Raw genomic sequence first — 18756 nt, forward strand, 5'->3', positions numbered from 1 at the left:
TTTTGCACGAGGCTTCAAACCGATGCATTTGACATCAACGCGTCCGGTCGGGATTGTTAGTAGGGCTTGCTTGGGACCTCCAGACACAATTTTTTTTTCATTTTGCAAAAAATTAAGAATAAAAAATCCCAAAGAACTAATAAAAACTATATGTATGGATAGCACAGATGCCTCTGAAGATTTGAGTGTTTGAAAAAAGAATGTTTGTATAACACAAAATACATCATTACAAAAATTGTAAAATGCGTAACTTAAGGCCTTTGTAATTTGGAGCACACAAGGTTTAAGCTGCCGAATCTCCTGCCCCTGACGACGACACCGCCGGCACCGAATTTGCAAGCGTTCATGTGGCCAAATGCGCCCCCCCCCCCCCCCCCCCCGCCAACAATTTTCACAGAAGCATTAGATTGCGACCGCTCTCGCCGAAAGCCGATACGCCCGCTCGCCTCCGGACTGAATTGCCACTCGCGAAGCCGGCGCTTCGTCACCCAGTCGCGCACCGCGACGGCGGCCGGTCACTAGAGGGCGCCGGGGCTAAGATGAGGCACCTTGAAGAGTCGGTAGCGAAAATGAGGACACGTGCAGCATCAAGATCAATAAAATGCATCCCTTTATCAAAGTGTTTTCTCTTTTTCTGACACATTCGCCGAGGGTTTAACGGCGTCAAGATGACACTCTCGTTTCAAGTACACATTCTCATGCCGGACCATCCACGAGCAGATATCGACAGGCCCTCGTACAGTACTGACTTGCAAACACATTTTCAGAAAGGACGACAAATTGTTGAAGACTTGATGGGCGGGCAGGCGTGCCAGACCCCCCCCCCCCCCCCCACCAAAGAAAGAAAAAAACACTACTTTTCGTAGGGGGGTGGAGCGTGCCGCGAGCTAGCGGCGCTGCGTCAGCAGATCCACAGCAAGCTTGTCAGATCACCGAGGACGGGATCAATTTTCATAGCGGACGTCGTAGGCCAGCGGCCCGTTGATGGCAAAGCCCAGGTAGAAGGAAACCTTCTCGGTGCTGCAGCCTCTCCGGATCCCGCTGCGGCGAGCCGGATGCACGGGAATCTTCAGCCCGCCGTAGTTGGCGAAGACCTCCCCTTGCTCGATGGTGCCGCCGACTCGCAGCAGGCGGTCGCTGATGTCCTTCTCCTTGAAGATGTCTCCGTTCCACCAGAGCTGGGCCAGCGTGTCGCGCGGCATCTTGCAAAGGAAGCTCCTGTCCAGGCTGGCCTTGGACACCAGTCGCTTGAGCTCGGTCCCCCGTCCCAGGTAGAGGTGGGCGACGGTGCTCCTGTTGGACAACTTGGACAGAAGCTTGCGGGACGAAGAGCGGATGGCTTTGAGGTAGGTTCGGATGTCGCCCTCCTCGGAGGGCGCGGGCCAGAAGAAGAGGAGGGCCAGGTAGTAGGGGTCGGGCAAGTTGTAGGTGAGGCCCACGGCCTGCAAGGCCTCCAGGAGGAGGTTGCGGAGCTGCTGGTAGCCCTCAAACAGCTTGGACTTGGGCCGCAGCAGGTAGAGGACCACGTTTGCCAGGATGTAGTTGATCCGAACCTGGATGTTCCGCTTCTGCTTGACCGTCTGCTGCAGGACGGCGTAAGACTCTACCATTTCCTCCACCTCCTGGGCCGGCCGGTCCAGGTGCTGCAGAACTCCAGAGAAGGTGTCGGCAAGGCGCTTCTCCAGGTACACCCGGCGCTCCTCCAGGATCAGCTTGGATTTCAGCTTGGGGTTGTCCTCTTTGACTTTGCGCAGCTCCTCCGGCACCGTGCAGAAGAGGTCCACGTACTTCTTGAAGTGGTCGCAGACGGTGCGGCAGTTGACCGCGTCAAACTCAAAGTTCCCTTTGGTGTAGGTGAAGTAGCAGTTGAGGATGTCAAACTTGCTCTTGACTTTGGGCTTGAGGTGGAGCAGGAAGGGCTCGTGGTCCTTGATGATCTGGACGTACCTGGCGGTGGCCTCGTCGTCGTCCTTTTGGACGCCGTCGATTGGGATGGAGCCGCTGAGGAAGCTCTGCAAGAGGTTTTTCTTCACGGGCTCGCGCTCGTGGAAGAAGGGAAGCTTGGCCAGGACCTCAAAGACGATGAAGGACATCTCCAGGACCCCCACGTGGCCGTTAATGTTGTAGCCGTTGCGCGGGAAGTCGCCCGACTCGTCCTCGGGGCGCTCGGCTTGCGAATTGTCCTCGTTGTCCGACTGCTCCTGGGCCAACTGGAAGGCCCGGATGCCGTTGGCGGCCAAGCGGATGTTGGCGTCCAGGTTGTCGGGGTTGCGCGACAGCTCTTGTTTTTCCCGGTCCACGTTGCAGCGCAAGCTGCTTTTGTAGACTTGCGCCACGGTGTCGACGGTGTACGGGTTCCGCGCGATGTTCTTGGCCTTCTCGGCCCAGCGCAGCGCCTCGGGAAAGTCTCGTTCGTTGATGTACAGGTAGCGCGCCAGGGCCTGGGGCACGGAGGCTCGCTGCGGGAACCTGGAGGAGGCCTTGACGAAGACGTCCCGCACCGTCCGGCCGCCCTGCTGCTGGTGGATCTTGTCGATGAGGGGCGAGAACAGCTCCCGCTCGTCGCCGTCCTTCTTGCGCTGCCGACAGATCAGCATGCGCTCGATGGAGAGCACCAGCCGGTCCTTGACCACGCCGTCGCTGAAGAACAGGTCGTAGTGGAGCATGTGCAAGGTGATGTCGCTGACCTTGAGGAAGTGGCTCCTCTCCAGCACCTTCAGGCAGGCCGCCGCGATGGTGTGGTGCAGGATGCGCAGCCGCCTGTAGCCGCCGCACTCCTCCACCCGGTCCACGATGAGGACGTTGGAGTAGAGCTTCATCCTGTCCAGCACGCAGTCCACCGGCTCGCGCGTCATTTTCACCCCGAAGAAGTCTTCGCACAGCGACAGGGCCACGCCCGATTCCGCCACGTAGTTGTTGAGCAGGGCCAGGAAGGAGAAGAGCTTGCCGTCGTCGGTGCCGGCGTCGAAGCCGCTCAGCGTGTTGTGGGCCACGTCCTCGATGTACTTGTGGTCAAAGTTCATCTTCATGATCATGAAGGTGTAGAAGTTTTCCGGCTTCTCGTGGCTCTCCTGCAGCTCTTGCAGCTTCTTCTCAAACTCGCTCTGCTCGTGCGGCGTCAGCGAGGCGGTGAGGTACTGGCACTGCATGCAGTTCTGCCGCCTGTACTGACTCTTGGGGCTGTGCGAGCGCACGCAGTTGAGCACCGTCACTTTGCAGTGGAGCGCGTCCTCCGCGCCGGCGCCCTCCGAGTCCTCCACCGCCTTGCGGATGCAGCTGACCAGGTCGTGCGGGTCGTCCGGCTCCTTCACGTCGTCCGCCAGCAGCAGGACCGGGCAGTGCCTTCCGCTCTCCAGCTTCATGAGATGAAGGATCTGGTCTGCGATTTCCTCCTTGGGCAGCTTAGTGTCCCTGAGCACGGCGCAGCGGAACTCGCCGCGCAGGTCCCACATGACGTGCATGGCCAAGGTGGTGGCGCCGCAGCCCGGGTGGTGGTAGATGTTGAGCTGCGCGCAGGCGTTGCGCTTCTCCCTCTGCTGCGAGCGGATCATCGCCATCACCTTGCTGTACTTGTCCCGCTTGACAAAGGTCTTCTTGTTGTCCTTGTCGCAGAAGTAAAAGTTCCACCAGGTGACTTTGCCCCCTCGGTAAAACTCCTCCTCCTGGCGCCTGCGGAAGTCGGCGAACTCCGGACTCTTTTCGTCCTCGTAGACGTTTTGGCACTGGTTCAGGCACAACACGTCCAAGGCCGTCATGAGGTCCTCGTCCTTCCGCCTGAGGACGACGGCGCTGGAGTCGGACGAGGGCAGCAGCTTGTCCGGAGAATGGCCGTGCGGGCCCAAGGCCGCCACCGTCCCGTTGACCTGGGACAAGCTCAGCTCGTAGACCGACAGCGGGTCCACGTCAAAGTCAAATTTGTCGGCGACCAGCCGCTTCCACTTGGCGTACGTGCGGGCCGACTCGCAGATGGTCACCACGTTCTGCTCTTCGGTGTGCTTGAGGAAGGAGCCGTAGGTCTCGAAAAAGGGGTCCTTGTCCGTGTCCACCGGCGACAGCAAGAGGAAAACGACGCAACCTCGGCCGTAGCGGACAAAGTCGCATCCGCAGACCAGCGCCACCAGTTGCTCCACGTCTTTGCACGACCTCCTAAACCAGGTGCGGTAGTCCAGCTCCACGTCGGCGTCGCTGGGGATGTCGCGTCTGCCGTTGCAGAAGACCCAGCTGGTCTGATCGTAGAGGTTCAGGCTGCTCACCACCGAGTCCAAGCGGCCCCGGTACTGCGACGGCGAGTGCAGGTTGGCCACGCGGGTCTCCTTGTAGGCGCGGCACAGGCCGAGAGGCCCGTTGGAGTCCGGGTCAAAGTCCAGCACGCAAAAGAGGGGCAGCTTGCTGAGGAAGCGCAGGTGGCGGATTTGCTCGGGGCTGCTCTTGTTCACCACCACCACGAAGCGGTTGCCGCCGTCCAGCGAGTTGCCGCCCGCCGTCAGCAGGTTCTTCAGTTTTTCCCCCTGGTTCGGCTCTCGCTTGAGCTGCGCTTCCTCCGGACGGCACGCCGCCTGGCCTGCGTCGACGACAACGTTGGCATTTCAAGAACTCTCCTCGGTGATATTTACGTCACGTCCGCCGCAAAAGGCGAGCGGCGGCGGCGGCCCGCCACGCTGACCGTTTCCATTTGGCTTTGGGGAAGCCTGCGCTCAACTCTCGGAGTTCCAAACTCTATTTGCAACGGCGCTCGGCTCTCTCACCCCGGATGCGGTCCAGGTCCGGCCTGCCGGCGAGGTCGTGCCGGTTGATCTGCCGCAGAACTTCGCCGGTGACTTGGAGCGCTCGGTCGGCGTGGTGCTCACCGATGACCTTGGCCGTGTCCACCGTGTCGCGGCCCTCCAGCTTCCCCCAAGGCGTGGGCTCGCCCTGGCCGTTCCTCTGTTCCCGCAAGACAAACTGAAACTTCTTCAGGTCTTCTTTGCCCAGGTCCTCCAGGATTTTCTGCACCGTCAGCACGTGCGGCGTTTCCTGCCGAGACCAAAACGCGTCATCAATTGCATTGATGCCTCGGTTTCACCCGTCGGCCGACGGTGAGTCGCGCCCGGGAGGCAGCGGCTAAACGGGATCGGAGGGCAGAGAGGCCGAGGGGACGCGGCCTGCGCGCGCAAGTCCGAGTACGCTTGTGCTCAACTCATGTTTCTCCGCGTTGCTGCTCTACACTTTCAACCGATGCTTGTTGATGGCTTTACCTCCTTTTTTTTGTCGCGGCACCGTTAATTGCTACGGCAAGGCGAGACAGATGGTGGACTTAGGAGCTATTCCGACTGAGGACCATGGTTTCAGATTTGGAGGTGCTGATTTTCATCCCAGCCGCTTCACACTCGGCTGCGAAACGCTCCAGTGAGAGTTGGAGAGCCCCGTTTGAAGGAGCCAACAGCACCACATCATCTGCAAAAAGCAGGGATGTAATACTGAGGCCCCCAAAACGGACCCCCTCAACGCTTCGGCTGCGCCTAGAGATTCTGTCCATGAAGGTTATGAACAGAATCGGTGACAAAGGGCAGCCTTGGCGGAGTCCTACCCTCACTGGAAACGATTCCGACTTACTGCCGGCAATGCGAACCAAACTCTGACATCGGTGGTATAGTGACCGAACAGCCCGTATCAGGGGGTTCGGTACCCCATACCCACGAAGCACCCCCCACAGAACTCCCCGAGGGACACGGTCAAACGCCTTCTCCAAGTCCACAAAACACATGTAGACTGGTTGGGCGAATTCCCACATACCCTCAAGGACCCTGCTAAGGGTGTAGAGCTGGTCCACTGTTCCACGGCCGGGACGAAAACCACACTGCTCCTCCTCAATCTGAGGCTCGACTTCCTGACGGACCCTCCTCTCCAGCACCCCTGAATAGACCTTACCAGGGAGGCTGAGGAGTGTGATCCCTCTGTAGTTGGAACACACCCTCCGGTCCCCCCTTTTAAAAAGAGGGACTACCACCCCGGTCTGCCAATCCTGAGGCACTCTCCCCGTTGTCCACGCGATGTTGCAGAGGCGTGTCAACCAGGACAGCCCCACAACATCCAGAACCTTGAGGAACTCCGGGTGGATCTCATCCACCCCCGGGGCCTTGCCACCGAGGAGCTTTTTAACCACATCGGTGACTTCAACCACAGAGATAGGAGAGCCCACCTCAGAGTCCCCAGGCTCTGCTTCCTCCAAGGAAGGCGTGTTGGTGGAGTTGAGGAGATCTTTGAAGCACTCTGCCCACCGGTTCACAACGTTCCGAGTCGAAGTCAGCAGCGCCCCGTCCCCACTGTACACAGTGTTAGTGGTGCACCGCTTCCCCCTCCTGAGACGTCGGATTGTGGACAAGAATTTCCTCGAAGCCGTCCGGAAGTCGGCTTCCATGGCCTCACCGAACTCTTCCCATGCTCGGGTTTTTGCCTCGGCGACCACCAAAGCCGCGTTCCGCTTGGCCAGTCGATACCCGTCAGCTGCCTCTGGGGTCCCACAGGCCATAAAGGCTCGATAGGACTCCTTCCTCAGCTTGACGGCATCCCTTACTGCTGGTGTCCACCAGCGAGTACGAGGGTTGCCGCCACGACAGGCACCAACCACCTTACGGCCACAACTCAGATTGGCCGCCTCAACAATAGAGGCACGGAACATGGTCCACTCGGACTCAATGTCCCCCGCCTCCCCCGGAACATGGGAAAAGCTCTGTCGGAGGTGGGAGTTGAAACTCCTTCTGACAGGGGATTCCGCCAGGCGCTCCCAACAAACCCTCACAATACGTTTGGGTCTGCCAGGACGGACCGGCATCTTCCCCCACCATCGGAGCCTACTCACCACCAGGTGGTGATCAGTTGACAGCTCCGCCCCTCTCTTCACCCGAGTGTCCAGAACATGCGGCCGCAAATCCGATGACACGACCACAAGGTCGATCATGGAACTACGGCCTAGGGTGTCCTGGTGCCAAGTGCACATGTGGACACCCTTATGTTTGAACAAGGTGTTCGTGACGAGCACAGAAGTCCAATAACAAAACACCACTCGAGTTCTGATCGGGGGGGCCGTTCCTCCCAAACACGCCCCTCCAGGTCTCACTGTCATTGCCCACGTGAGCATTGAAGTCCCCCAGTAGAACAAGGGAGTCCCCAGCAGGAGTACTCTACAGCACACCCTCCAAGGACTCCAAAAAGGGTGGGTATGCTGAGCTGCTGTTTGGTGGACGTATCACTTCCTCTTTTTGATGTCGCGTGGTTATCTGCCGAGGTCGGAGGAAAACAAGAAGCTATTTTGAGGAAAGAAAGGAAGTTCAAAGTAGAGGAATCCGCTACCGCCGGAACTGTGCAATTTCTTGAAAATACTTTGGTTTCTTTTTGGTGCACGGGGGGCAATGTATGAAGTACAATGTATTTGTATTTTTGCTTCCTTGTCAGCATGCAAGGCAGGAAGTGTACCTCGATTTGTTTCCTCTTTGGTCTGCGGTCCATCCGATCCTTGCCCTCCGGTGGAACGTCGAGAAGCTTTTGGGTCTCTTTTTGGGGGACAGAGCGGTCATCCCCTCGGTCCGTAGCGGCGCCGGCGGACTGCGCCGCTACGGCTTTGAGCTGGCTTAGTTTTTTCAGAATGTGCACGGCCGGGCCGCTGCGGACGCCGAGGTCCGCAAAGTCCTTCTTGCCGAAGCAAAGCAGACACCTCCCCGAGACGTCTTCGTCCAGGAGGCGCTGCGCGCACTGCGAGTTGCTTGGGACCTGAGGGAGGAGCCACTGGAACACTTGCTGGGGGCTCCAAGTCTCCACGCCGCCGCAGGGGGGCGTCGCGCCCCTTTGGCCCTTTTTCAGCCTCTCCAGCGACCTGCTGATCAAGACGGCGGGCCCGTGCTTGATTCCCAGCTCCAGGATGTCGAGCTTGTCAAAGGTCAACAGGAACTGGCCGCACTCCACCTCCTTGGCCAACTTGGACGCCAGCCCCCTACTCACGCCGACCTCGCACTTCAGCCAGCGGACGATGTCCGCCAACGTCCACCGGCCGACGTCGGCCGGCAGCTCGCCGACGACGCTCATCGTTGAGGCGCCGCCTTGGCGTCCTGCAAAAGTCACTTGGCGCTTTGCAAAATGCCTCCAAACGCAGGCCCGTTTGGAGGGAGAATATTGGAGCCGCTTACGGAAATTGGCGATCTCGCTTGAGGGAAATTTAAGTGTTTGAAAAAAATACAACTCTCCTCGTTTGGCAACGTCTGACTATTCCCTCCAAACTATGCGCCGTTTTCCCGGAAAAAAGCTGAACGATGTGAGCAACTGGCCAATAGGCAACTTTGGACAAAATTCTGAACACATTCCCTTGCCCCCCCCCCCCCTGCCCCCGGGAATATACACACATACAATATCGAGAAAATAGGACTTCAAAAACGTATGATGTTCGAAATAAAAAAATATGCCAGAGTTATGTATCATTTGCAGAATCGTTTTTGTTTTTTGTTTTTCCGGCAAAAACAAAAAACCTCACCGTTTGATTTGTATTCCGCTGAAGGTGCCACTACGCCGACGGGCAGAACGCGGCCCCCTATGCAAACCAGTCCAATGGCGTCGAGCGCAACCTGGAGGAAAAGCCATTTTCAAGACGTACGAGTCGACGCCGCCAAACCATGAGGAACACCGGAAGCGGGCGCACACGCGGCGGACTCGACCGCGAGCTGAAGCGTCGCGGCCCCGACCGAAATGGCCCCCGCCGGCGGCGTTTTCGGCTCCCGCAAATGGTCTTTGGGGCGACGGCGACAGAAGAGGATTCTCGAGCGCTCGGATCACTTTCGATTCTCCCTCGCTTCCCGGAAACGGCGCGGGGGGAGGAGGGGCGGGCCGCACCGTCACGTGTCAAACGAAACCAAAGCGCACGACCTCTCGCCGCCTCACGTCGGGGTTCGAAGAAGCGGGGCCGAGTGGGCCACGCGCAGCGCCGTGACCGCGCCCAAAGCGATTCCGTTTGGGAAAGCCCGCCCTCGCCAATAGATCCGTGATTATTATTAGGCACACTTATCAGCAAAGTTCCAAAGTCTGATTGCGGTGAATCATCACGAGCTCCAAAGGAAAAAGGACTTGCGCCTGGCCTCATAGAGTAAAAGATATCTTATCTTATCTTAGCTCGTCTGCTGCCTGGAAAAGGCTCATTTGTTTGGAGGAAAAAGTCGCCCGCCCATTCAAAAGTTGTCCATTAAAACAATAAATTAAAAAAAACGGACGGCGTCCGAAAAGCCGGCTTGTCCAAGACTTTTAATGGTCTGCGCGACAACAACGGAGGGGGCGACAATGCCACAGCGCCACCTAGCTGAGGACTTTGTGGTAAGGGTGTAGAGGGAGGGCGGAGGTAAAGGCTCGGATGTCGCAGACGGCCGTCGTGGCGTCCCTCAGGGCCGGCGAGGAGACGGGCAGGAAGTTCAGCGAGCCGACCTCGCCGTAGGACGAGGAGGCGGCGGCGGCGGCGCCGTCCGGACCGCAGCCGGCGTCGGGGTCCCGCGGGTCGCCCTCCTCCGTGCCGAAGCCCGCCACCTGAACCCAAATGCGTTCGTGTCAATCGCACCGCAAAATCTCAGAGGAAGAGCAAAAGCGCTTGGACACGCACTGCCGTCAAATGATCCATCCGGGAGCCATGAAGACTTGACGCAAAACTAAATGTGTCCTCCGATACGACGAGGCCGTTTGACAGGGCAACAAAGCATCTATTCTTTATCCTCTGCAAAGAAGGACAAATAGTGCGGGGGAATATTCCCGTGGCCTCTTCGCTGGAAAAGGGAGCAATTAACTGTGCCCAAACAAAAATGAATCCGTGTTCATATCATAGTAGGCAACGCCATGCCAGTTTTAAAAAAAAAACTTTTGATTTCCTAATGCGTAAAAACGGATTTTGGGGGCTTCCAAGGAAATGGTCCATTTTGAGGGGGAAGCGCCTTTTCTGGCACAGGTTTCAAAAATATCAAACATTTTCTTGAAATATCTCACGTCTTGAAAATGTACAATTCGTTTCGAGAAGAAGAAAGACATTGGCGGGTTTTTTTGGGGGGGGGTTGTTGCCCAGCCAAATTGGCACATGCTTGTGCTCAAATGACAAGTGCTTCTGCAGGGAGGGAGGCGCGTCGGGCGTCTTACGTGCACGCTGAGCTTCCTGCCGGCGCGGCGGTGCTCGGCAAACCAGTCGAGCAGATGGTCCCGCGTCAGCTCCTTCAGCGCCGAGATCTGCCACGACACGAGCGAGGTCGCTTACTGGCCCGCCGGCCCTTGACGTGGCCCGGCCTCACGACGGCGCATCAAACGGCGAGTGAGCGAGCGCGACGACTCACCTCCATGTTGAGTCTCTGGAAGAGGAATTGCCTGGTCAGCACCTCAAACCAGTTGCGGTCCACTTCTTCGCCCAGGTGAGCGTCCTCGCACTCCTTCATCTTGACCAGCGCCGTCACCTGCGTGGCGAAGGCCTCGTCGCTCAGCGCCGACAGACGGGCGCCGAACGAGCGCAGGAACTCCTCCACCTTGGACTCCACCAACTCCGTGCTGACAAACGGGACAGAAGCGCCGCGTGCGGACGCCGTCAACCGACGGAGGCGCGCCCTCGCCTCGGGTTCAACATCCTCGCCAAACCACCTTTAAACCACCACCAGTTGGTGGCGTCGGAGGCCGAGCGCCGCTGACCTGAACTTGGTGGCCTGCGTTTCCACGGTGACGGAGAAGCCCAGGACGCCCGAGGTGTTCCTGCAGGTGGGGTACACGTGGTAGCTGGAAGACAAAGCCGCAACGTTGACGGGACCGCCGGCCGCCCGACCCTCCCCGATCGCGTCCCGTTGCCAGCGCTCACCCCAGCGTCTCTTTGGTCCGGAGGAAGTCAAAGCAGGGCTCCTCCATGTGCATCTGACACACACACACACACACACAGACAGCATATGTACGGAGGGGCCTTGTTCTCCACTGAAATGAATGGAAATGTTTGGAATGTGGGCGGTGCTGGCAAAGCCCAAAACAAAGATGGCCGCCAAGATGGATGCCGGCCCGGTCCTTCCGCGACGGCGCCAACGGGTTTGCGTGAGAGCGTTGGGGGAATGCCGACAAGACGCCGCCGCCTCCTGGCGACACGAAACTCGCGTGGGAATAACGCCGGCAACTCACCACCAGCAGTTCCATCAGGGCGTGTTCACGCAGTTTCTTCAGGCCCGACTGCAACGCATGCGGCACACACGCACACACTTTGAGGAGGTGTCGGGGGGCCGCGAATGAGACCCAAAAAGATTTTTCTTGTGGTCCCAACCCCCCCAGTAATGAGCGTGAACGGCACCTGGTAGTAGACGGTGACCTCCGAGTTGGCGTCGCCCTTGTTGAGGGACTTGACCTTGCACAGGTGATGAGCGACGGGCAGCTCCACCACGCGGAAGGACACGGGCACCTCCGCCGGCAGAGGTTGGAAATGCAGCTTCCTGCGGGGGGACAGGCCCGCCCGTCGTCAGCCAGCGAGTCGAGCAACCCCCCCCCAACCGTGCCACCGCCGGGTCCACCCCTTGCGCAGCAACTCACTCTGTCAAGTCGTGCAGGAACTCCTTGGCCTCCTGTAGCAGAAAAGCATCCGGTTAGACGGCAGCCAGCAGGCCAGCCGGCCGGCCGGCGCTCAAGCGGCTCGAAGCCGTCCACCGACCGTGCTGGTGAAGTTGCCCTGCACCAGGCCCTCCACGTACAGTTCCGCCTTCAGCCGGCCCGCAAAGTCCAGCAGGTCTCGGAGGCTCAAGCCGGCCACCGCGGCCCGGTACTTCTCACCCAGCGACCAGCGACGCTGCTCCAGAATCAGCAGACGCACGTCCCTGCGCGCCGGCAAAAAGTCGGCAAATCCGCTTAAGGGCGGCGGGGAAATGGCAGGTGACAAATATTCCTTCCGCGCGCCGGGGCGCCCGCTCAGTTGGCGAGCGCTTGGGTTGGCGGTGACAAAATGATCGTAATGATCCAAAGGTGGGGGGGGGGGGGGGGGGGCGCACGCACTTGGCCAGACGCTCGGGCTTGATGAGGATGTTGAAGTAGGTCTTCTTCAGCTGCTCCAAAAACATGTCAAACACGCCCACGTCTGAGCTGAACTCCGCCAGGTGCTCCACCAGCAGCTTCAGCAGCAGCTGAACACGCCGAGCAAAAAGAGAGCGGGGCAAGGGGGGGGGGGGACAATGGATGAAGTGGGGGCTGCGTGAAGGATTTGCAACTTCCAACACGAGTCGCTCACGGGAAGCTTGTGGTTGAAGCCTTTGAGCTTGACGATGAGGCCGTGCTCGCCGGCCACCAGTTTGTACTCCAGCTGCGCCACGTCGGCCTCGTACGCCGGCTCGGCCAGGTTGTGAGCCAGGATGTTGACCAACAGGTCCAAGAGCACCAGACTGGAGGACGACATCATCCACAAGGACTACGCGTCAGCGCTAGGCGGCACGTAGCGCACGCGGCGGCCGCTCAGCTAAAAATAGCTTCCGCAAGTTGTCAACGTCGTACGGCGTGCGACTTTGAGGGGCGTGGCCTAGTGACCGACTTCCCGCGCTCACATTCTGCCCGTCGCCATCACGGCACTGTCGACTTAACGCAAAACGGCGGCTCGCGAGCGGAGGAAACTCCAGAGGGCGGCCCTCTGGGCGTGTGCGCGCTCTCTCTTACTTCTCAGGACTCTTCTGAATCACCGGCGAGATCAAGTGGAAGCGAATGTACGCTGGAAGATTCACAAGAAAACAAAACACCGGCGCTCAGGCGCAATGTAGAATGACAGAACGTAGCCAGCAGATGGCGCTGTGGCCCGCGCTCACCTTTTGGGATCTTGAACTTGTTGTCCTTCTTGTACCACAGACAACCTCGCTGGTCGTCCAAGATCTTCACCGGATACTCCGAGTCGGGACAGTCGGAGGGCCTCAGAGCAAAGTCGGAAGCTGGGGGGGGGCAAGGGGTGGGGGAAGTGTAAAATCTCTCCGTAACATCATCGTTCATGTGCTTTTTGTTTTTGTTTTTGGAATGACAGACCGATGAACTTGTTTTCGGCGGGAAGGTGGAGCTCGGGGTTGACTTCAAAGTCGGACGCCCAGCGTTCAGCCCACTCGGCCGGGATGTCTGAAGACACCAAACAAAGGCAAACCCGCTCAAGTCGGGAGGAAAACCCGCACGGGTCTGTGCCCTCGGACGTCCGGGCGCGTTTGTGCGCAGAAGCGTCCTACCCTCCACGCTGTAAGAGGTGCCGAACCATTTCTCCCTGAGCTGGCAGCGGCCTTCGTGTTCCGGAGAGAGCAGCAGCAAGTTGGCTCGCTCGCAAGTCAGCAAGGAGAGAGCCTCGGCGATCACCTGACACACGGGGCGGGCGCTCCGTCAGGCGAGCCGCCTACGCGCAGACGCCGCTTTGCGCTCGGGGGCGGAGCCTGAGCCTTCTCAACCCGGGCGCGAGAAAGCGAGGGTGTGGCGAGAGGACGCCGGCCCACCTGGGGGTCGAAGTGAAACATGAGCTGGTCTCCGGTCAGGAAGTCCTCTTTGGGAAACAGCTGCATGTTCTCGCAGACGTTCTCCACAAACTCGATGGGATCCGTCTGGGGGGGCCGGACAAAGCGGTCAACCACTCGCCGGCGCCCAGCACCGAGCGTTAGCGTGTTAGCTCCGGCCGCTCCACCTGCTCCTGATAGTGGAACTCGTTATCTTCAATCTTCTGAATTTCCTCGTAGATCCTGAAGAGGAAAATGTCAGCGCTGTCACCACGTGCGCGTGTTTGTCAGGGCGAGCGCGTTGGGAGCAGACCTCTGCTGAGGGCCGAGAGTCTGCAACATCTTCAGGTACTGGAACACCAAGTGGACCACCTGCACACAAAACATGAGAGACAGAGAGAGAGAGAGGAAATGCGAGAAATGTCTTTCTGCCTCATTAGCACGAATGGCAATGGCTAGTGATGACAAAGGCGGAAAGGGGCGTGGCCTGGACGGGGCAACCAATCACAACGAGTAAGACATCATATGCGTCCAATCACAGAGCTGTTTACAATCGGAAGATAGAAAGACTGATCGGGAGAGCTCGTGAAAACTCAACGATGGGGTACCGGACCCCCCCCCCCCAAAATGTTCTCAATGGATTTAGTCACAAAAATGATCAATTTAAAAAATAAAACGGTGGATTTCCGCGTATAATTGCCATTTGAGATGTGCAGGCTGGAAACGCAGTGACAATCATGTCAACATATTCAAAATGAACGGCCGCATCAACGCAAACTGGGGTTGCGGCCAACAATTCTTGGGGACTGCCCAAGAGCCCACTCTGCCCCCCCACCCCACGGGGGGCAAAGCTTTCGACGTTCCCGCCGGGGTCGCGGCGGCCTGACCTGGTAGAAGTTGCGGTAGCCCTCGTCGGTCAGCGTGATGGAGATGGAGAAGATGGAGTAGGTGGTGTTCTGGTCGAAGCCCGTCTCGCTGTTCCCCCCGAACAGAGCCAGCGCCCAGCACCTGAACACACGGGCGACGACGCCGGCGTCAGCGGCGCGAGCGGGTGGGCCGAGCCGGCGGCGGCGGCGGGCGACGGCCTCACTTCCTGCGCAGCAGGGAAAGGATGCTGCCGCTGCCCTCGTGTCCGATCAGCCAGGAGATGTAGTGGAGGGGCTTCACTCTGTTGTTGCGCGACAGCGGCCGCGTCAGGGGGCCGACTCCACGTGGGCGTCCTCGCGGAAACTCACCTGTAGTGTTTGCCCTGGGGGGGCAAGGCCCAGCTGATGGTCAGAGCGTGCACCTTCCTCACGGGGACCACTGCAACGGCCGCACTCAATGAGTCACAGGAACTTGCCTTTGCTCATGCCCACAATGCTGCGTGCTATGCCAACTTTCCACGTGTATTATGGAGATCGACAATAAATATCATTGAAAATTATTTTCTGGGCCGTTATTTTGACATATCAAATGCTTTGGTATGTCATAAGGGTTTTTTTTTTTTGGTAAAAAAAGTTGACAGGTATGAAAGGGGCCTTTTGGCCCCTTTTCACGACGCCTTTGTATGCCGGTGAGCGTTTCAGATACCTCGGTAGAGTTTGTGGAAGGCCGGCGTGTCGAACGGCCTCGACAGATGAGAAAAGTCCACCGCCGGTTCAGCACTGAAGACGGCGACGACGACAACAACAACTCAGATGATGAGGATGAGTGAGGACGACGAAGACGATGTCTTACTTGTTGGGGATGTGGACGAAGATCTCTCGGACCCACTGCTCCAACGTGTCCAAAGTCTCTGACCGGAGGGAGGAGGGAGAGGCGAGGCAAAGTCTTGTCGGTGCTGCTTCGTGTGGGGGGGGGGGGGGGGGGGGGGGTTGGTGGAGAGTTGACAGGCGGACACACCAACCTTTGGACTGCACAGCGAGCGTCATGTAGTGCGCCGAGTAATATCGTGTCCAAAACTGCCGCAGGTGTTGGTACGTGTTGATGCCTCGCTCTCTGGGCTCCTGCTTCAACGTCTGCGCGTTTCCTGTTGTCGCCAGGCGCACAGAAACAGAACATTCAGCCGAGACGGGGCCACCCCCCGCCCCCCTCACGGCGCTCGTTCCCCCTACCCCAGCAGAACTTGCTCATGGGATGTCCCGGCGCGGCCAGGCTGCCGAAGAGCATCTCCTTGCGATGCGAGTCCGAAGGCCTCGCCAGCTGGTACTCTGCCGAGGAGCAAAGGCAGACGAGGAAGGGGGCAAAGATGGCCGCGCTCGGCCGCCGCTCGGGCTCTTACCGCTGTCGACCGCCTCCACCTCTCGGTCCACCGCGTCCTCGATCATCAGCGGGCAGATGAAGAACTGCGCCCACCTGCCATCAAAGCGCCGTCTAACCAACTAGCAAACGGACACGCGCTAACAAATTCAAAGCCTCAACTCGCGTTGAGACCGGCAAACGATCTCGCCCACAAACGAACTGGCCGAGTGACGAAAGGAAGCAAAGGGGAGAGGGAGGCCGGCGGCGGCGCGCCTCACCTGTCCAGCGCCTCGCGGAAGTGCTTCTTCTGCACGTCGAACTGGAAGATGGTCCGCTCGCAGTCGGTGGAGGCGTTGTCGCTGCCGCCGTGCTTCTTGAGGAAGGCGTCCAAGCCGTTCTCCGCCGGGTACTTCCGGCTCCCCATGAACACCACTGCGCCGCGCCGCGTCGCCATGACAACAAGACACGGCTTCGCTCAGTCACGCCCGACGGCCACCGCCGCGCTTTTTGCGTCAAAGCGGGACGAGTACGGAAGTCGCGAAAGTTTCGGGAGCGGGGCCGGGGAGTGGCCGCGCCCATTCCCTCCGACAAAGAACATTTCTGTACGCCGATCGGTCACATGACCGGCGACGAGGTCGGCAGGACTTACTGTGCTCCAGGAAGTGGGCCAGGCCGGGCAGTTGGTCGGGGTCGCTGAAGCTGCCCACGCCGATGCACAGGGCCGCCGCAGCCTGCACGCACGCACGCACGCGGTGCTCACGGTGACACGGCTGGCTGGCAAATGGCGAGAAGGTGTGGTCCCAACCTGCTTTTCGCCGCTCTTCTTCTTCTTCTTGGCTGCGGTGTCCTCGTCCAGCTCGGCAAAGTCGCTGTCCTGCTCTTCCTCTTCGCCATCCTCCTCGTCCTCCTCCGAGCCCTCGCCCGAATCCGCATCGTCTTCGCCGCCGCTGTCGTCGTCGGCGGCATCATCATCATCATCGTCGTCATCCTGCTCCGGGCCGGCGTCGCCTCCTTCGGTCCTGCCGTCGGTGGCGCTCAAGTCGGAGATGAGCAGCGCTCTGAGGCCGTTGCTCAGCTGGATGTATCTGAAACGGACGGAAAGGCGCAAATCACCTCCAGGGTGTTTTCCCTGCAGCTAAAAATTTGACGCCGGCCGCCTCCGCTCAGAAAACCTCCTCATCATCAAAACAGACCTTTTTGCTTTCTCTCTCTCTCTTTTTTTTTTGGTTATGGGAGATCATTGAGGCATTTGAAATGGGAGGGGGGGGGCACATGGACCCTTGATCAGAACGCTCGGATGGAAAAGCCGATCTCACCTGTACTTCTTGGGGTCGCTGGGCGACTTGACGATCTCGGGGTCTCCTTGCTCCTCGGCGCCGTCCCGCGTGGGCGGCACAGGCGGCGGCGGTTCGCCCCGGTCCGGAGAGGAGGCCTGACCCGAAGCGCTGGCGGCGGCGACGGACTTGCTGGTCTGAGGCATGGCGACGACGCTGCTGGGACAACAGGCGGTTGTAGCGACATCGTCGTGGACGCCGTTCACAGCCGCGCGCAGTCTTTGGCACTTGGCCAACGGTCACGGTGGGCAAGTCTTTCCGTGCTGCCCTTCAAATTTTCAGAAAGCACGGAACTTCCGTTCCAACATTTGCTTCTTGCTATTGCATGATTTTGGACCGTTTTGTCCAATCCGATTTCAGCCGGTCCCGTTGAAACGGTGAAAACTTTAGGCTGTAGTTGGCCTCACTTACTGGATCGAACATTTACATTCTGGAAGCAGAGGAATACGAGGAAACAAAAAGACAGGGGCTAGGGAAGCATCTCCTGCCCGTTTTCGGTCATTGATTCAAACCATCAGCTCATCGGCAAGCTCTGGCGAGGCCTGAACAATTGAATCGGGTGTGTTGGGAGTTGGGAGGGACCGAAAAGAGGCAGGAGAGAGGCTCTCGAGGAACCCGACTGAAACTACGCCTGAAATAGACGGTTGGAAATTGGAAAATGTTGGGGGGGAGTTTGGGATCGTGTCGGCGAAGCCCTGACCGCCCACGGCCGGGTGATGTGGCAGGACTGACGGCGTCTCAAGTTCGCCACGCCGTCTTGACGCCAACTGAGGATTGACATTGACACGGCCCAGCGCGCGACTTGAAAGCGGGAGTCGCCGCCGCATAACGTAGCGGCGCATGTTAGCATCCAGCCTCTAATCCGGCTAGCGGAACTCGTTTTGCCGGTTCGGTGCTTCGCCAACCCGGGGCAGGCCGGCAGGCCGCGGACACCGGCCCCAACGCGACAGTCCGGCATCTTAATGGGACACAAAGCGAACGTTGAACCACTTACTAACGATCACGAGAGCCTTTCGCGGAGTGAGCTCAAGTGGCGACTTGGACGCAGCGACGAGTCTCATTGGTGGGACGAAACAAAGCCTGTGATTGGGCGGCAGCTAAACACCGTCTGGCAAAACGCGGCACTTGATTGGACACGGTCGTGACGTCTTCCGGTTTTTCTTCTTCGCCCGTTTGTCTTCTTCTTCTACGTTTCGAGACGTTCGTCAACGTCGTGTCTTTGAGAGATTTGGCGACTTGTCGGACTGGCGTTTTCCCCGAGTGATACAATACAAGACAGTACATCCTGATTTATAGAGCGCTTTCGCAACAGGTGCAGCTGGAACAAAGCGCTTAACAAAACAGTTCAAGTGTTGCTGAGATGACGCTGCCTGAAGCATTGAGGCTTTACGTGCCATTGCTTTGACTCGTGTGTCGATGCTTCAGATATTCAATCCCAACAATGGAACATTACGGCATGCAAGGGAGAGGTTTTCTCGGGCAAAGTTTGGATTACTCATTAGGATGGAAAGGTGGAGGAAAATGCAGTCGGTCTGATTTGTCGTAGATAAATGCACTCAAGAGTTGTCTTCATTTCTATCCATCAGGCGCCAGCTGTGCAGCGCGCCCGGACCAAAATCTTTTTTTGTCTTTCTTTCCTTTTTAATGTCATGTCTGGGGCTCCGGAAGAGAGAGATTGCGGCAGAGAGCGAGCAACAAGACGATCGCAGACATCAGTACAAGGCCTGGTTCTTGACCGGACGAGA

General features: G+C 58.6%; 2 protein-coding genes across 3 annotated transcripts; both read right to left on the minus strand.

The window, feature by feature from the left end:
• Positions 1-404: 404 nt before the first annotated feature.
• Positions 405-8320, minus strand: LOC127606015 (sterile alpha motif domain-containing protein 9-like). The gene is made up of 3 exons (XM_052073985.1): positions 7453-8320; positions 4746-5013; positions 405-4561 (listed from the first exon to the last, which is right to left on the minus strand). The coding sequence occupies exons 1-3, from the start codon at positions 8056-8058 to the stop codon at positions 945-947; spliced, it is 4491 nt and encodes a 1496-aa protein (XP_051929945.1). The 5' UTR covers positions 8059-8320; the 3' UTR covers positions 405-944.
• Positions 8321-9237: 917 nt separating this feature from the next.
• Positions 9238-18157, minus strand: LOC127606226 (nardilysin-like). 2 transcript variants are annotated; one of them, XM_052074331.1, is made up of 31 exons: positions 18006-18157; positions 16994-17167; positions 16483-16762; positions 16327-16408; positions 15956-16109; positions 15718-15791; positions 15551-15646; positions 15343-15465; positions 15174-15231; positions 15027-15100; positions 14690-14759; positions 14545-14622; positions 14342-14462; positions 13768-13826; positions 13643-13697; positions 13458-13562; positions 13200-13323; positions 13009-13095; positions 12798-12917; positions 12652-12703; positions 12233-12383; positions 12001-12128; positions 11663-11825; positions 11545-11576; positions 11309-11447; positions 11143-11190; positions 10835-10887; positions 10672-10755; positions 10326-10533; positions 10135-10221; positions 9238-9537 (listed from the first exon to the last, which is right to left on the minus strand). In XM_052074331.1, exons 2-31 carry the CDS (start codon positions 17155-17157, stop codon positions 9313-9315), a joined length of 3294 nt encoding a protein of 1097 aa, XP_051930291.1. In that variant the 5' UTR covers positions 17158-17167; positions 18006-18157; the 3' UTR covers positions 9238-9312. The 2 variants fall into 2 exon arrangements, with proteins under 2 accessions (XP_051930291.1, XP_051930292.1); XM_052074332.1 differs by lacking the exon at positions 10135-10221.
• Positions 18158-18756: the final 599 nt, after the last annotated feature.

This window comes from Hippocampus zosterae, chromosome 8 (assembly GCF_025434085.1).
Source record: "Hippocampus zosterae strain Florida chromosome 8, ASM2543408v3, whole genome shotgun sequence".
NCBI classification, from domain to species: Eukaryota; Metazoa; Chordata; class Actinopteri; order Syngnathiformes; family Syngnathidae; genus Hippocampus; species Hippocampus zosterae.

Bases quoted from the DNA above. Each gene is read 5' to 3' on its own strand.
- LOC127606015 (XM_052073985.1), bottom strand. From the start codon at position 8,058: ATGAGCGTCGTCGGCGAGCTGCCGGCCGACGTCGGCCGGTGGACGTTG. The intron at 5,014-7,452 runs GTACACTTCCTG...TGGTCTCGGCAG, and splicing joins CAAAGAGGAAACAAATCGAG to GAAACGCCGCACGTGCTGAC. The intron at 4,562-4,745 runs GTGAGAGAGCCG...TCGTCGACGCAG, and splicing joins GGACCTGGACCGCATCCGGG to GCCAGGCGGCGTGCCGTCCG.
- LOC127606226 (XM_052074331.1), bottom strand. From the start codon at position 17,157: ATGCCTCAGACCAGCAAGTCCGTCGCCGCCGCCAGCGCTTCGGGTCAG. The intron at 14,463-14,544 runs GTGAGGCCGTCG...CCGTGTGTTCAG, and splicing joins CTTTCCCTGCTGCGCAGGAA to GTGCTGGGCGCTGGCTCTGT. The intron at 12,704-12,797 runs GTGAGCGCGGGC...TGAATCTTCCAG, and splicing joins CAAGTTCAAGATCCCAAAAG to CGTACATTCGCTTCCACTTG.